Raw genomic sequence first — 14,976 nt, 5'->3', positions numbered from 1 at the left:
GTACTGTGTAAGTTTTAATACTTGGCTATGTAAATAAGTATCCTTTCATTAATCTTTTCTTCAGAATTTTAGTGGCTACCATCATAGGTTTATTCTTTTTTTGTGTGTGTGTGCTGGGGATCAAACCCAGGGCCTTGCACTTACAAGGCAAGCACTCTACCGACTGAGCTATCTCCTCAGCCCCCACAGGTTTATTCTTGAAAATGAACTTTCAAATTGTTTTGTCAAGTTTGGTATAAAGCAAATTTTGAAAATGTATGGTAATTAATTATTGATTAATTTTGGGAGACTTTACATTGATTCAGTTTTAAACCTGTCACAATATCTTCTTTAGCCTGCTGTAGTATTCTTCTCTGGTCCACAGAAATTTCTTACTGAAGTTTAAATTCAGAGAGACACCTGTTCTTACTTTATCTGTCTACAGCATTTGCCAATGTTAAGCAACTCCTGAAACTTGAGAACACACAAAAAAAATGGGTTTTAAAAACTGCCTATTAAAAAGAGATTTTTTCATTCCTTTGGTTTGTATTTCCAAGCCTTCATCTCTCCTGATAAATCTTAAGTTTGGTCTTTTCATGTTATCCCTTATTTCTTCTGTTCATGGTCTCTTTACATCTTTTCCCCATGGTCAACTTTGTTTTCTAGATCATATATTTTGTCTTAATTGCCTGAAATTCTGTCTTTGAGTGGTCTGGTCTATTGGTGATGCTATCAATTGAATTTTTAATTTGGTTTATAGATTCCTTCATTTCAAGAATTTCTGACTGATTCTTCTTCAGGATCTTTATCTCCTGGTTGAAATGATTTTTTCACTTTTTTGTATTTTGTCTCTGATTTCATTTCTTATGTCTTCTTTTACCTTGTATCTCTGTCTAACGATGAAATTTCTTAATTCTATCTCTGACATTTCCTCCACTATAGTGTCAATGGAGTCTACTGTTGAGGTAGTATGGGTTATTTGGGATGGTTTGTCCCCTTTCTTTTTTATATTGTTTCTGTGTCTGTCTACCCATCTATCTGGATGGATCTGATGCTGTAGATTTTCTACCTTATGAGTTTATAGTGTCCCTCTATGTTACTAGTACCTCACAAGTTGGGGTGGGGAGCTCAATGATAGCAACATTGTATGCAAAAAAATATATAGCAATAGACTAGGTCCTTCGTTCCTATTTCGATATCTAGTGTTAATCGGTACCATATGTAGGGATAGTGGGAGCAGTAATTTCCATCAGTAAAAACAGTACATAATCATGTATTATGTCTGGTTTAAAATCAAACAATAGGTGTTGTCTACGCCTTCTGCTGTACTAATGATTGATGTGACATTGGTGGTAGGGGTAGACATTATATACCTCAATTAGTATTAAGAATTGTTAAGGATAAAGTTTAGTATGTGTAAAGAATGAGAGCTAGAAGGGTAGAAGAGTGTTTGCAATTTCAAAGGGTAAATAAGGCACATGCAGTGGTAACTTAGGATAAGTTGTTAGTTTGAAAATGAATGAAAAAATTAGAATATAAAGCAGAAGAGACAGAATGGAATTTGTGTGTTGGGAATAGAGAAATGAGAGAGGGAGACAAGGGAGATAGAGTAGTGATAAAAGTGATACAAAACAAAATCAAAATAAGCTAATCATAAGCCCTAACCCTCAAAATACAGAGCAAGGGAAAATAACACTTTCAGAGAAAAAGACCAAACAACCAAAAAAACCACAACAACAACAAAAGAGAAAGAAAGAAAAAAGAAAAGAAAGAAGAAAAAAGAAAAACAAGGATAGAAAGGACAAGAGAGAAACAAATGTGAATATGTGTAGGGAACCTTGATTCAATCAGTATACATTCAAATAAAACAAGAATCCAATATGGAAACCCCAAATCAAAAAGCAAAACAGAACTACTGCCACAACAACAACAACAAAAAAAAGTTTTGATGAAATGTTAAGAAATTAGGAGTTGTATCCAAATTGGTGGACAAAATAGTGAGTGCATGTGTTCATTGACGGCCCACCTGGTTTTCTTTTCATTTCTTCTTGAGGTATGATCTAAACTTGTGTGCATGGGCCATGGGTTGTGTGTCCTTCCTTTTTATTGTGATGCTCACATGTTGAAGGTTGGGGTTTAAAATTTCCTAATTTCCCTTCTTGGGAGATTAGTGTGGGTAGGCTGGCCTGCCAACCTGGAGGCAAAGTGACATGCCTGGGAAGCTGGGTTTTGGGCAGTGGCAAAGCAGCTGGCCATGTCCAAGTGGCAGGTGGATTGGGCCTGATGCTGGATCCTGGGAGCTGATGGGGAGACTGTGTACTAAACCCAGCAGTTCTGGCAGCAAAGCAGCAATCTGGGCAGCCAGATTGTGGGCCCAGCTGGTCTGCACTGGATAGATCATGGCCAGGTGCTGGGACCTGCAGGCCAGTTGTGAAGTTGTGTGCTGGACTTGGCAGGTCTGGCAGCTAAGTGGCACATGGGGCAAGTTGGGGCCCTGCCACATAAGGGACCCATTTGTTCTGCACCCAGTGGATCAAGGCCACATGCTAGGACTTACAGGCTGGCCATGAAGCTGTGAGTGATAGGCCAGATCTGGGGCCAGGTCAGGGACCAGGGAGGAGACTGAGGAGCCAGAGGGCCCTGTTTTATAGTGTAGGCTTTCCAATTGTGAATTCTTTAACTTTTGTTTATCATGGGAGGTTTTCATTTAATCATTAATTCTGAAGCTTAATTTTTCTGGGTATAGTATTCTTGGCTGGCATCCATTTTCTTTCAGAACATGGTATATATTACTCTAAGACCTCCTATCTTTTATGGTATGAGTTGAGAAATCAGCTGATATCCATATTGATTTCCCTCTAAATGTGACCAATTGTTTTTCTCTGGCAGCCTTTAAAATTCTATCCTTATTCTGTATGTTAGGCATTTTCATAATAATGTGCCTTGGTGTGCGGCTGTTGTAATTTTGTATATTCCAGGTCCTATAAGCCTCCTGTATTTGGTTTTCCATTTCATTTTTAAGGTTTGGAAAATTTTCAGATACTACTAATTTGAAAAGATTGTTCATTCCTTTGGTTTATATCTCCGAGCCTTCATCTATCCCTATAAGTGTTAAGTTTGGTCTTTTCATTCATTTGGTTCATTGTCTCCTAACATATTTTATCTGTGGTCAACTTTATTTTCAAGGTTATATATTGCCTTCATTGCCTGAAACTCTTTCAAGTGGTCTAATCTGCTGGTGATGCTTTCCAATGAGTTTCTAATTTAGTTTACTGATTCCTTTATTTTAGGGATTTCTGACTGATTGTTCTTCTAGATCTCTATCTCCTTATTGAAGTGGTCTTTATTTCTTGTATTTTCTCACTGATTTCAATTCTTACACCATCTTTTACCTTGTAGATCAGTTTAACTATGAACTTTCTGAATTCCATCATTGAAATTTCCTCCATTGTGGTGTCAATGGAATCTTTTGTTCAGGTATTCTGTGTTGTTTGGGATGGTTTGTTTCCCTTGCTTTTTCATTCATTTGTGTTTCTACCCATCTATCTGGATTGATCTGAAGCTGTAGAGTCTCTACCTTACGAATTTCTAGTGTCCCTTATGTTATTAGTACCACAGATTAGGGTGGGGAGCCCAATGATAGATACACTCAATGAAAACACTGTACAGCAGTAGAATAGGTACTTAGTTCCTACTTTGATATCTACAGTGTTAATTAGTACAATATTCAGAAATAGTAGGATCAGTAATTTCCATCAGTAAAAATGGTAAATAATCATGAATTATGTCTGGCTTAAAATCAAACAATAGGTGTTGTCCATGACTTCCACCATATAGGAACAGTTGTTATTTACATCATTAGTATTAAGAGAAGTTAAGGATAGATTTGATTCTGAGGAAAGTAGAGAGAGAGGATGGTAGAAAGGTGTTTGAAATTTCAAAGGGTGAATAGGGCAGATGTAGTGGTAACTTATGATTGGTTAATGAGAAAGAGGAAGAAAAAATAAAAGAATATAAAGCAGGAAAGAGAGAATGGAATTTGGCTGCCAGAAATAGAAAAAAAGAGAGAGGGAAACAAGGAGATAGAGTAGAGGCAAAGTCTATACAAAACAAAATCAAAATATTCTTTTTTCAAGCCACAGATATTTTTATTTCATTTTATTTTTGCATTTGAATTTTTTAATTTAATTTTTTTCATTCCATTATCTTTCCTTCCCCCACCCTTCAATTCCTTCTACACAATCCAACATTCCTCCATTTTTCCCTTACCCCACTATAAAGAAGAATAAAATATTCTAATCACAAGCCCTAATCCTCAAAATACAAAGCATAGGAAAATAACTCCTTCAAGATACAAAGGCAAGAAATGAGGAGAGAGAAACAAATATGTACAGTAGTCCTTGAATCAATCACTACACATGCAAATAAGACAAAAACCCAACCTAGAAAACCAAACCAAACCAAAACAAGAGCAAAAAAAAAATCTTGTTGAAATGTTTAGAAATTAAGAAGTCATTTCTACTATGGTGGACTAAATTTGTCAGTGAGGATATGAGTTTGCTGTGCCCAGCTGACTTTCATTTCTTTTTGAGGTATGAACTAATCTTGGGAGCATGGGCTGTTCCCAACTTCCCTTGGAATATTAGTGTGGGTGGGCCAGGCTGCAGGTCAGGTGATGAAGCCGTTGGCTGGGGCAGGTGGGCCTGGCAGTGAATTGGCATATTGGGCAAACTGGGCTGCAGCCAGGCAATGAAGAGGCAGGCTGAGCTATGAGCTTGGGGCAAGGTTGCAGGCCTAGTATGTAGAGTGGTGAACTGGGTTAGGACAATGGGGACTGGAGGGCCCAGGGGCCCTAGCAAGTGCCACAGTGGTGCTGGATATGATGGGCACCAGGGAACCGGGTGGATGCTGGAATGGACAGGCAGTGAGGGACTGGGCTGGTGCCGAGACCTGGAAGTTCTGGCCTAGGTAAATGCAGGTGCCAGACCTGCTGGCTAAGAAAGCTGAGTGCCAAGTGCCCTCACACTCACCCTTCCAACCTCCCAAACTGTTGCAGTCGGCCCCATCAATCCTGCGAACCCAAGGACTCACAGGTCTGGAGGACTGGAGAGAGTCAGGCTCTCTCCAACCTTTCCACGGGTTTGCTATGCCCAGCCAAGTACTTGCTAGGCTCAGACAGGCCCATATGAACTTGCATATCTGGGATTCTAGTTCCTGTTGGTGCTGGGGTGCTGCAGTCCCAAGATGGTCCCTGATCTGCTTTCTGCAGATCATGGATAAACACAGGGGAAAAAAGTTTTTAGATCCATTTAGGTAGACTGCCCCTCCAGTTTCAGGATTTTTTACTCTAAGCAGTAATTCTGCTGCTTGAGTTCTGGGTAACTGAGCTAGGAGAGATACTGCCTCATGCTAATCTGCCATCTTGCCCCCTCCATCTACAGAATTCTTGAGATCTCCTGATAGGTTAAAGTTTACCATGAATCAATAAGAATGAGAACATAGGATCAGCATTTTCACAACTAATTTTATTACTTTATTCATAGATCACTCTTTGCCATCTCTAATAACACTAGCATCAGGTCAGAGTTTAGGAAATACTACACACTACTGTGATAACAAATATCATATATATGATATATATACACACATACAAAATTTTCTTTACAGATTAAATGTAACCACCAAAACAAAATATGCACAACTTGCACCCATTCACTTAAAAGTTTTTTTAAAAAATGAATTATATTGCTCAAAGGTTCTATGAGCTAGTTCACATTGCTCATTGTCAACCTGTCATTCCACTATCAAAGTATCAAAAAGGATTTATTCCAGTGTTTGGCTTTCTTTGGCTCTAGATGGCAAATGTTCCCCTCTGCTTTAGAAACACTACACAATTATAGAAAACCAAAATGGTCTGCCAGTGATCTTATGTCAATTTTGGAAACACCACTGTGGGTATTCTTAAACTAAAAAGACTGTGTATGTAAAAGTACTGATTAAAAACTCTTTAGGGAAAAATACACTTTAGTATTATAGACAGTTAAGCAATACATTGTTCCTCATTGATGATTGCTCAACATTATATGGTCATTTGTTTTTTTGTGTGTTTTGGGGGGGGGGGTTTGAGAGAAATGAAGTTTTATTGCTTTTCTAGCAAGGGGGAAACACAGGTGACTTCTGTCCCAGAGGCTGTGATTCTGGCTATCAAGAGGAGCAGGGGGCTTTTTTTTTTTTTTCTTTTGTGGTATTGGGGATTGAACTCAGGAATACTTAACAACTGAGATGCATCCCCAGCCCTCTTTTATCTTGCTAAGTTGCTTAGGGCCTTGCCACTTTGCCTAGGCTGGCTTTGATCCTCCTGCTTAGGCTTCCTGAGCCACTGGGATTACAGGTGTGTGTCACCACACCCTGCCAAACTTTCCTTTTTCTGACTTGAGAATGCCTCCCCTAAACCAAGGCCTCCAAATCTCAGAGATGCCAGATAAGGAAGTAAAGGGAGTAGAGGGGGAAACCTTTCTCTGCCTTACAACCACACCTCAGGCTCTTAGAAGAGTGCCTTTCTATGGCTCTCTCCCAATCTGTGCTGGTAAGCGCTCTCAGCTATATTCTACCAAAGGGTATTTGTCTTCACACCTGGGAGAGCTTGCATCTCCCCTGATGAGCAGAGGCTCAGCCCTTCAGATCAAAGCACTCATCACCCCGGAAACCCCTATCTGGATAGGATGCAAGGGAAGGAGGAGGCTCAGCTGGCCAGCATTTCCTGGGGTCCCCAATGCTGACAGCAGGGATTGGAGTGAATTTCTTATTTTATTATTTTGGTACTGGGGATTGAAACCAGGGGCACTTAACCACTGAGCCACCTCCCCAGCCCTTTTTATTTCTTATGTAGATACAGGGTCTCGATGAGTGGCTTGGGGCCTCATTCAGTTTCTGAGGCTGGCTTTGAACTCATAATCCTCCTGCCTCAACCTCCCCAGCTGCTGGGATTACAGGCAGGCACCACTGCACCCAGCAGCAGGGGGCTTTTAAAGAGGTGACTCAAAGGCTAAATTCTGTGTGTTCTCTTGTAATTCACTTGTTAATTTGGGAGATAGTCATTTCTGAGATCTTCTGGTGCCATCCCCAAAGTCTGGATGACTTCATTTCTATGATGGGTGTGTGCTCTAGGACTGTCTCGGATGGGGAAAGGCAATCCTGTTTTCCCTGAGATTGGAGAGGGGGAGAGGTTAGGGAGGAGCAAGGAGAGAGATAGAGAAAGAAACATGTCTGTTTTATAAATAAGTCACAGTGGCAGAGCAGCAAGGGCAATATTCTAAGTATAAAGTGGACCACTGTTACATTTCCCCACTGTCAATTTCTACATTCAGTTTCTATGGGAAAATGGGCAACAACATCTGCAAACTGTTTCCTGATGAAAGAGGGCGACGTTGGGGCAAGAAACCAACAGTCCTTGTTATCAGGTGGGACATGAACGGTTAAGGTTTTTCAGCATAAGAGAAATTCAGAGGTTCACAGTGGCAGACTGGGGCGTGACTGGACAAGGCACACATAGGGCAGGGATCATGCTAAGATAATGATAAACAAGACAGCAAAGCATTACTGTTTTGTAAACAATTAGCACAAAAGCAATTCATAATTGAGGCAGTCTCTGAAAACCATGAAGACAGTAATTCATAATACTTATCAGTTAAAAACAGGAGTTTACCTATGTAGGAAGTTAGGAATATTTGTGGATTTACAAGATTAGGTTTAAATTGACTCATTTGGTTTTTAATTGCTTGCCTAATTGGAAAACCAGCCCATGTTGTCTGTAGGTGATTCTGTAGGCAAATGAAGAGAGAGACATTAACAAGCTAGTGGTGTCCTTTGTATGTGGGGGGGGGTAGACAGAAAGAGAGAGATTGGGTATTGAACCCAGGAGCACTGTACAACTGAACTGCATTCCAAGTTCTTTTATTTCCAAACAGGGTCTCACTAAATCACTTGAGCTGGCCTTGAACTTGCAATCCCAGTAGAGGCTTCTTAGGTTTCCACGTAAGTTTGATTTCAGATGGATTGCATTTCCCTCAAAGCCTCAAAACAAATGTAAACTATGATAATCGATACTGGTGTTTTATTGTAATCAAATGACATTAAAGTTCCGTCTGTTATTTAAGGTAAAGACATTAGAATGAAATTGTAATTCAATTCGACATAGTAGTTAGAAGTATAGACTTTTGAAATGCACTGTGTGGACTCTGCCCCTTACTTGCCAAGTGATACAGAAAAAGTAACTCTCTGGGCCTGAGTGTCCTCTACTGTAAAGGTAATACTAATCCCCGCTTCACAGAATTTTGGGTGAATCTAATGAACAAATAAAGCCCTCAGGGGAAAAAAAAGAAATGCAGACTGTAAAGTCACATTAAAATAGCAACTCAATTTCCTAGTATATTTGCCTTATATTATTTATAAAATAGGGTCAATAGTGATACCTACTTCATTAAAAATCATTGATAGTAATTGCTCAAAAACACTTGTATTGCTAGTATTAAAAAATAAATCCCTTAGACTATTACCTGTAACATTGATGCTTTATAATTGGTAGCAGATTTATTAACTTCAGAGCTTATCAAACCTTTAATGTTTACGTTCATGAATCTATATGAGCTTAAGCTTAACTGTCAAGAAATGAGTTAGCCTCCTACCTATTTGGTACTGTACTAGAATTTCTAGCTAACTAGTACTCTAAGACAAGAAAAAGAAAACATTTTAGGTTTGGAAAGAAAGAAAAACAGGACTGAAGAAAAAATGGCAGATCAGAGGAACCCACAATATCATTGCAGCTCCCAAGCGTGAATTAGAACAGCAGTTCTGCAGCGGCAAACTGAGGTAGGAAGACTGGGGAAACACCTGTAAGGCAATCCAGAGAGCTAGCAACCAGGTGAAAACCAAAATCATCACTTTCTGTAATAAAGAAAATTAATGAAATCAACAGACGGTGGCAGTATCTTGTGGCTCAATGGGATTTGTGGGGGAAGCACCCCTCCAATCAGATTGAAATTCTCTGGTAGGGTGTAAGAAAAAGAGACACTGCCATCCAGCTGCTGGTTCAACAAATTTGCGATTTGAGTAGAAAATAAGCTCAGAAACAGCAAGCGGAACCACGTGTGAAAGCCCTGGAACGCTCCAGAATCACCTTGACACTAACACTAGATAGAGACAAATCAAGGGAAAAAAACTGGAGGCCAATAACTCTAATAAACAGATGCAAATCCTTAATTAATATTAACAATATTAGACTGTGGCTCCGTGGTAGAGTGCTTGCCTGGCCATGTGTGCGGCCCTGGGTTTGATTCTCAGCACTGCATATAAAAAAATAAAATTATAAAAAGATCCTTGACAACTAAAAAAATGTATTTTAAAAATATTAACAATGTTTGTTGTTAGCCTTCGGGAAGTGGGGAACAGTTACCACCAACAAATACCTTCTACAGTTCTGTGGAGGATTGTCTCAGAGAACTAGAGCACCTTGTGAAGGCAGGCAGTACAGGACCTGTTAGGAGAAAGTGCAAAAACTTTGAGGTGGACTGAAGGCAACCTCCAACACAGAACACAAGAAATCCCATAGAAACCTCCCGGCTCTTGTAAGTTCATAAAAGTTTGTCAGGTAAGGCCGCACCTCACGCCCATAGTGGTGGTCTCAGTGTTGTAAGGCCATTGGAGTATGGCCTCACACTGACCAACTGACAGAGGAGACCCAGCGGGTATCAGAAATCAGAGCGGGACACAGCGGCGACTGAGGGGTTTTTCCATCTCAACCAGAAGAGAACCTGTGCAATCCGCCCCTGCTATCAGCCCTGATAAATCCCAGGTGGAGTAGCCGGATGTGGCGTATACTGACTTCCGTTTTCCGCTTTGAAAATCTGAAGAAGGTGAGGCATCCTTTGAGGGGGCTGGAGTCCGGTTGGCAGATTGACGTAGTTCTACACACTGTCAGACTTCAAGGCACCGTCGTTGGACTTCAAGGTGAGAACCCAGAAAGAAGAGTAAGGTCTTTCTCACCCCTCTCTCCCCACAAGTAGTAGCTACCCCCCACTTTCATCTAAGCCATTGTTGCGTCATCCCCTGACGACTCGAGGCAGGGTCCCCGGATGTGGTGTATCCAACTTCCATCTTGGACGTTAGGTAACGGTTGTTGTGAGCTGGCCAGACTCCGGTCCGCAGAGGGAAACTTCTCAGGCAGTGGTAGGCATCAAGGTGAGGATTATTATGGTGGGCTGAGGGAACCTTTACCAAAGAATTTAGCTCATAGAAATGTACCCCTGTGCTCAGCTGTGCGAGTTCGGACAGGGCAGTCAAACAGAGACACCTCCCCCAATCTTCGGCACTTCTATGTTGGCATTCCTATGTCTTGGCTCAGTTCAGCAAAGGGAGGGCGGTGCATAAATATGACCTTGGAGGTTACCCCACCCCAGAACCCAGAGGAAATTCACCTTGGACCAGAGGAGTAGCACACACCTGTAATCCCAGCGGCTCGGGAAGCTGAGGCGGGAGGATCATGAGTTCGAGGCAAGGCTCAAACTAACTGAGGCCCCAAGCCACTCGAGACCCTGTATCTAAATAAGAAATAAAAAGGGCTGGGGAGGTGGCTCAGTGGTTAAGTGCCCCTGGTTTCAATCCCCAGTACCAAAATAATAAAATAAGAAATTCACTCCAATCCCTGCTGTCAGCATTGGGGACCCCAGGAAATGCTGGCCAGCTGAGCCTCCTCCTTCCCTTGCATCCTATCCAGATAGGGGTTTCCGGGGTGATGAGTGCTTTGATCTGAAGGGCTGAGCCTCTGCTCATCAGGGGAGATGCAAGCTCTCCCAGGTGTGAAGACAAATACCCTTTGGTAGAATATAGCTGAGAGCGCTTACCAGCACAGATTGGGAGAGAGCCATAGAAAGGCACTCTTCTAAGAGCCTGAGGTGTGGTTGTAAGGCAGAGAAAGGTTTCCCCCTCTACTCCCTTTACTTCCTTATCTGGCATCTCTGAGATTTGGAGGCCTTGGTTTAGGGGAGGCATTCTCAAGTCAGAAAAAGGAAAGTTTGGCAGGGTGTGGTGACACACACCTGTAATCCCAGTGGCTCAGGAAGCCTAAGCAGGAGGATCAAAGCCAGCCTAGGCAAAGTAGCAAGGCCCTCCGCAAGGTAGTGAGGCCCTGTCTCAAAATTTAAAATAAAGGGGATTGGAGATGTGACTGAGTGGTTGAGCACCCCTGAGTACTGAAAAAAAAAACATGAAAGGTTGTAGACCTTGTTAAGAACAAATATGCCCCCAACCCAGCACTCAGAGGGATCCACACAGACACTGCCCTGCTTTTTGTGAGCCCTGGTAGACCTTGTCGATCTCGGGCTCAACCTCGCTTCCTTTCTGATAACCTTAGTCAATGAGGGCCTCTGTCCAAAGGATGTGGCCTCAGATCAACAGAGAGGAACCTCACCTATACCAGGAATCAAAATGACTCTGAAAATGGCCTGAGAGGCCCTCCAACTGCAAATAGAGGAGATCCAGCTCTGTTTTCCTGCTGTCGGTTCTGGAAGACCCTGGGTAGGGCTGTTTGGCACAGGCAGCACCCTACAACCCCTTCCATCTCTCTGTTCCCTTTTTGGCATCTGGAAGATGGAGGCCTTGGCCTGAGGGATATATCCTCAGGATATCAAAAGGAAAGGAATGCAGGTCCTGTCAAGAGTAAATATGAATACCTTCAGGAGGACTAAGAGTAACTCTTATTCCAAGGGGGTCCTCGGAGAAACCTGCTTCATCCCTGTTAACCATGGTAGGCCCCAGGCAGGTCTATCTGAATCACCCCTCATTTACAGATGACCTGGTTGTGTAAGGGTGGTGACGATTGGTTGTTGTTTTTGTTTGTCCGAGAAGACTAGGTCACCAGAGGGAGAAGTCCCAGGTTCTGCCTGGCATAGAGGTGTGGCCCCTAAGGAAGTACTGCCTTTTGCCACCAGTAAAGGACATACTGGGTTAAGCCCCTGCTGTCTGCCCTAGGAGATCCTGGCAAGAAGTGACTGTGTGACACCTCACTTTTTTTCATTGGTCTGAGGGAGGTGAAGGCCTTGGCCTAAAGGAGCAACTTCACATCAACAGGGAGCTACATGTGGTCAGCCCATTGAGATGACCCAAGCCCTGCTAGGAGTCGGGATGAAGAATCTGAATATGGATTGAGAAGACCACCCCCATGCCCTTGAACAGTTGGGGGATCCTATTCTGAAAGACTCAGGGCATTAGGTTTCCAGATGTGTTGTGCCCTTACTCCTACCTGATAGTCTCAGTGGGCTGAACTCAGTTCAGCTGAGGGAGGAGTCGTAGGCCTTTCAATAAGTCAGTATGAGGGTAGAGGGCCTCTGTGCACAAGAGCAGATGGAGCCTAGCTCTATATCCCTTTTAGTCTATTGTTGAGAGGACCCATCCACTTTATAACTATAGGGACCTTACAGAATCCAATCAGTTCTGTCTACCTGAAGTTCGCAACCTGAGGTACTCCCTCAGTTTCTCTTGCAGAGGAGGCCTTGAAATGAGTCTCATGTCCCCAGATCAGAGTGGAAAAGTCAGGCCATGTTCAGAGCCATGGTGAGGTGCACACTCAATGTATATCTGGAACCTTACCTCTAAAACAGAGGAAACCCCATAGCTCCTGACCCTACCTCCCCTACTGTCAACCTCTCACTGTGCTGGCTGAGTGTACCATGAAGAGCATTCTCACATCCTCCTACAGGTTCCTAGGAGATAGGCTGACGAGAAGGACAGAAGACTTGTGAGGCCCTAGAGCAGTATCTGAGGGAAGACCTATGAAGACAGCTTCTGTCAATGTTGACAAGGTTAAGTTTCTCACACTCTTCCTCTCTCCCTCAGGCCAGTTGTCTTCACCACCCTTCTGCCCACACTTGTGACAGTCCTTGTTACAAGTTATGATTCCTTACAAGCAGAAGAATCAGCACCACCCTGACCCCCAAGCTCAAGGAGAGCCACAGAACCCACTTGTTCCTCAGTTTTCTGCAGCTGAGGAGGTGGATGCCATAGTAGATGTCCCTACTTCAACCCTGGACACCCCAGAAGAATGGCCTTCTATTGGAACTCCATTTCTTTGCCAGAGTCTTCAGGAAGCTGCCTTCTCCACTAACATTGAAGCCAATCCAATAGGCCAGTATGAAGGTTCCAGTGGCCAAGATGATGATACAAGTATCTCAGAGGCCAGCCCAGACCCTGAGCTGTCACTAATTAACACACTAGAGAAGATGGTGGCTGAATTGGTGAAGTTCCTGATTGCCAAGTATAAAACAAAGGAGCCCATCACAGAGGCAGAAATGCTGGAGAGTATCATTAAAGAGCACAAGGACTACTTCCCTGTGGTCTTCAGGAATGCCTGTGAGTGCATGGAGGTAATCTTCGGCATAGAAGTGAAGGAAGTGGATCCCATTAGCCACTCCTACATGCTTGTCGAAATGCTAAACCTCACCTATTATGGGAAGCTGAGTGAAGACCAGGGCATACCCAAGACCGGTCTCCTGATACTAATCCTGGGTGTGATCTTTATGGAGGGCAACCATGCATCTGAGGAGAAGATTTGGGAGATGTTGAGTATGATCGAGGTGTTTGGAAAGAAGAAATTCATCTCTGGGGATCCCAAGAAGCTCATAACCAGAGAATTGGTGCAGGAGCAATACCTAGTATACCAGCAGGTGCCCAGTAGCAATCCTCCTCGTTACGAGTTTCTCTGGGGCCCAAAATCATACGCAGAAACCAGCAAGATGAAAGTCCTAGAGTTTTTCTCTAAAGTCAGTGGGAATTACCCCACTTCTTTCTCATCCTTGTATAGGGAAGCTTTGAGAGATGAGGAAGAGAGAGCCCAGTCTTTGATTACCAGCGTGGGTGGTAGTACTGGTGTGGCCAGTGCACATTCCAAAGCCAAGTCCAGGAGCTTCTCCTTCCCTGAATAAAGTTCCTTAAAGATTCCTCACACTGCTCAGAGCAATCAAAGTTCTAAGTAGTAAAGAGATTTTTGGAAACATCTTCTTGGTATTTTTCAAGTTTTGTTTCTTAATAGGTTTATTAACTTCAGAATTTAGATCTACTAATTACATTGGTCACACATTCATTAGGTTTAACAATGAGTTTTGCTATTTTGAAAAATAAATTTAGAAACTTTGTTTTGTCATCTGCAACAATATAGCATGGTGTTGGAACAAAAATTTCCTTAGAAATGTGAAAACAGTAAATGCAGGGGGAAAAAAAGATGATTAATCTTAGTATTCCTTTTTGTTTGGTCATTGTGTGCAATTAAAGGAAAATACCTCATTTGCTTGGTTTACTTAGGAATGTACAAGAAATTAAATGTTAATAAATGTAGCCCTTGCTCGCTGGCTCATGTATTCTTTGAGCATTAATTGAGCATCTTTTTATTGGAGAAAACAATGTTAGCAGTACAGATTATAAGATAAGGAAGATGGTAAGATGTCCTCTAAAATAAAATAAAGAACAAGTTAAAGATGTGAGGATGTGGATTTTGAGATGCCAGCAGTCAAGTGTAAATGCCCTAAGCCAAGGGATTTTGGGGATTGGAAAGCTGTCAATTCTTCCATAGGGGTTTAGGTTAAGCTGAGTGGTGACAGGGGCCAGACTCTAGTGTGTGTTACTGGTGAGAGGAAAGCCTGTAATGGAAAACTGATCTGAGAAATCTTTCTGGATTATGGCTAAACCAAAATGGAATCTCCACCTGGGCCAGGTGTTGAAAGTGTCCTATACACTTGTCCAGGTATAGATGAACACAGTGCATGAACTAAGTGTCATATACACAACACCTGCAAGGGTTTCCTGGAAAATGATATTCCCTTGATGCAGTGTCCAGAAGCCTCTGGGTTGGCATTCTTTTTCCTGGTCTGGGACAACTAGAGTCTACTTCATTGAAAATATATAATTGAGTTATCTTGATTGTAATTAGGAGTTAGATTTTTGGTTGGAGTG

The 14,976-nt window shown here is 42.3% G+C and overlaps 2 protein-coding genes across 2 annotated transcripts in view; both read left to right on the top strand.

Annotated features, from left to right (window-relative positions):
• Positions 1-14,976, top strand: part of LOC306651864 (vexin-like) — a gene marked incomplete at its 3' end in the record, with an annotated part of 185,871 nt that overhangs the window by 106,491 nt on the left and 64,404 nt on the right. The window lies entirely within an intron of this gene.
• On the top strand, positions 12,924-13,952 carry LOC306651181 (putative MAGE domain-containing protein MAGEA13P; the record flags this gene model as incomplete). The annotated part of the gene is made up of 1 exon (XM_079123662.1): positions 12,924-13,952. One exon carries the CDS (start codon positions 12,924-12,926, stop codon positions 13,950-13,952), a length of 1,029 nt encoding a protein of 342 aa, XP_078979788.1.

This window comes from Sciurus vulgaris, assembly GCF_902686455.1.
Source record: "Sciurus vulgaris genome assembly, chromosome: X".
NCBI classification, from domain to species: domain Eukaryota; kingdom Metazoa; phylum Chordata; class Mammalia; order Rodentia; family Sciuridae; genus Sciurus; species Sciurus vulgaris.
The sequence above is the reverse complement of the archived record's forward strand: the minus strand, read 5'-3'. Positions and strand labels throughout refer to the sequence as shown.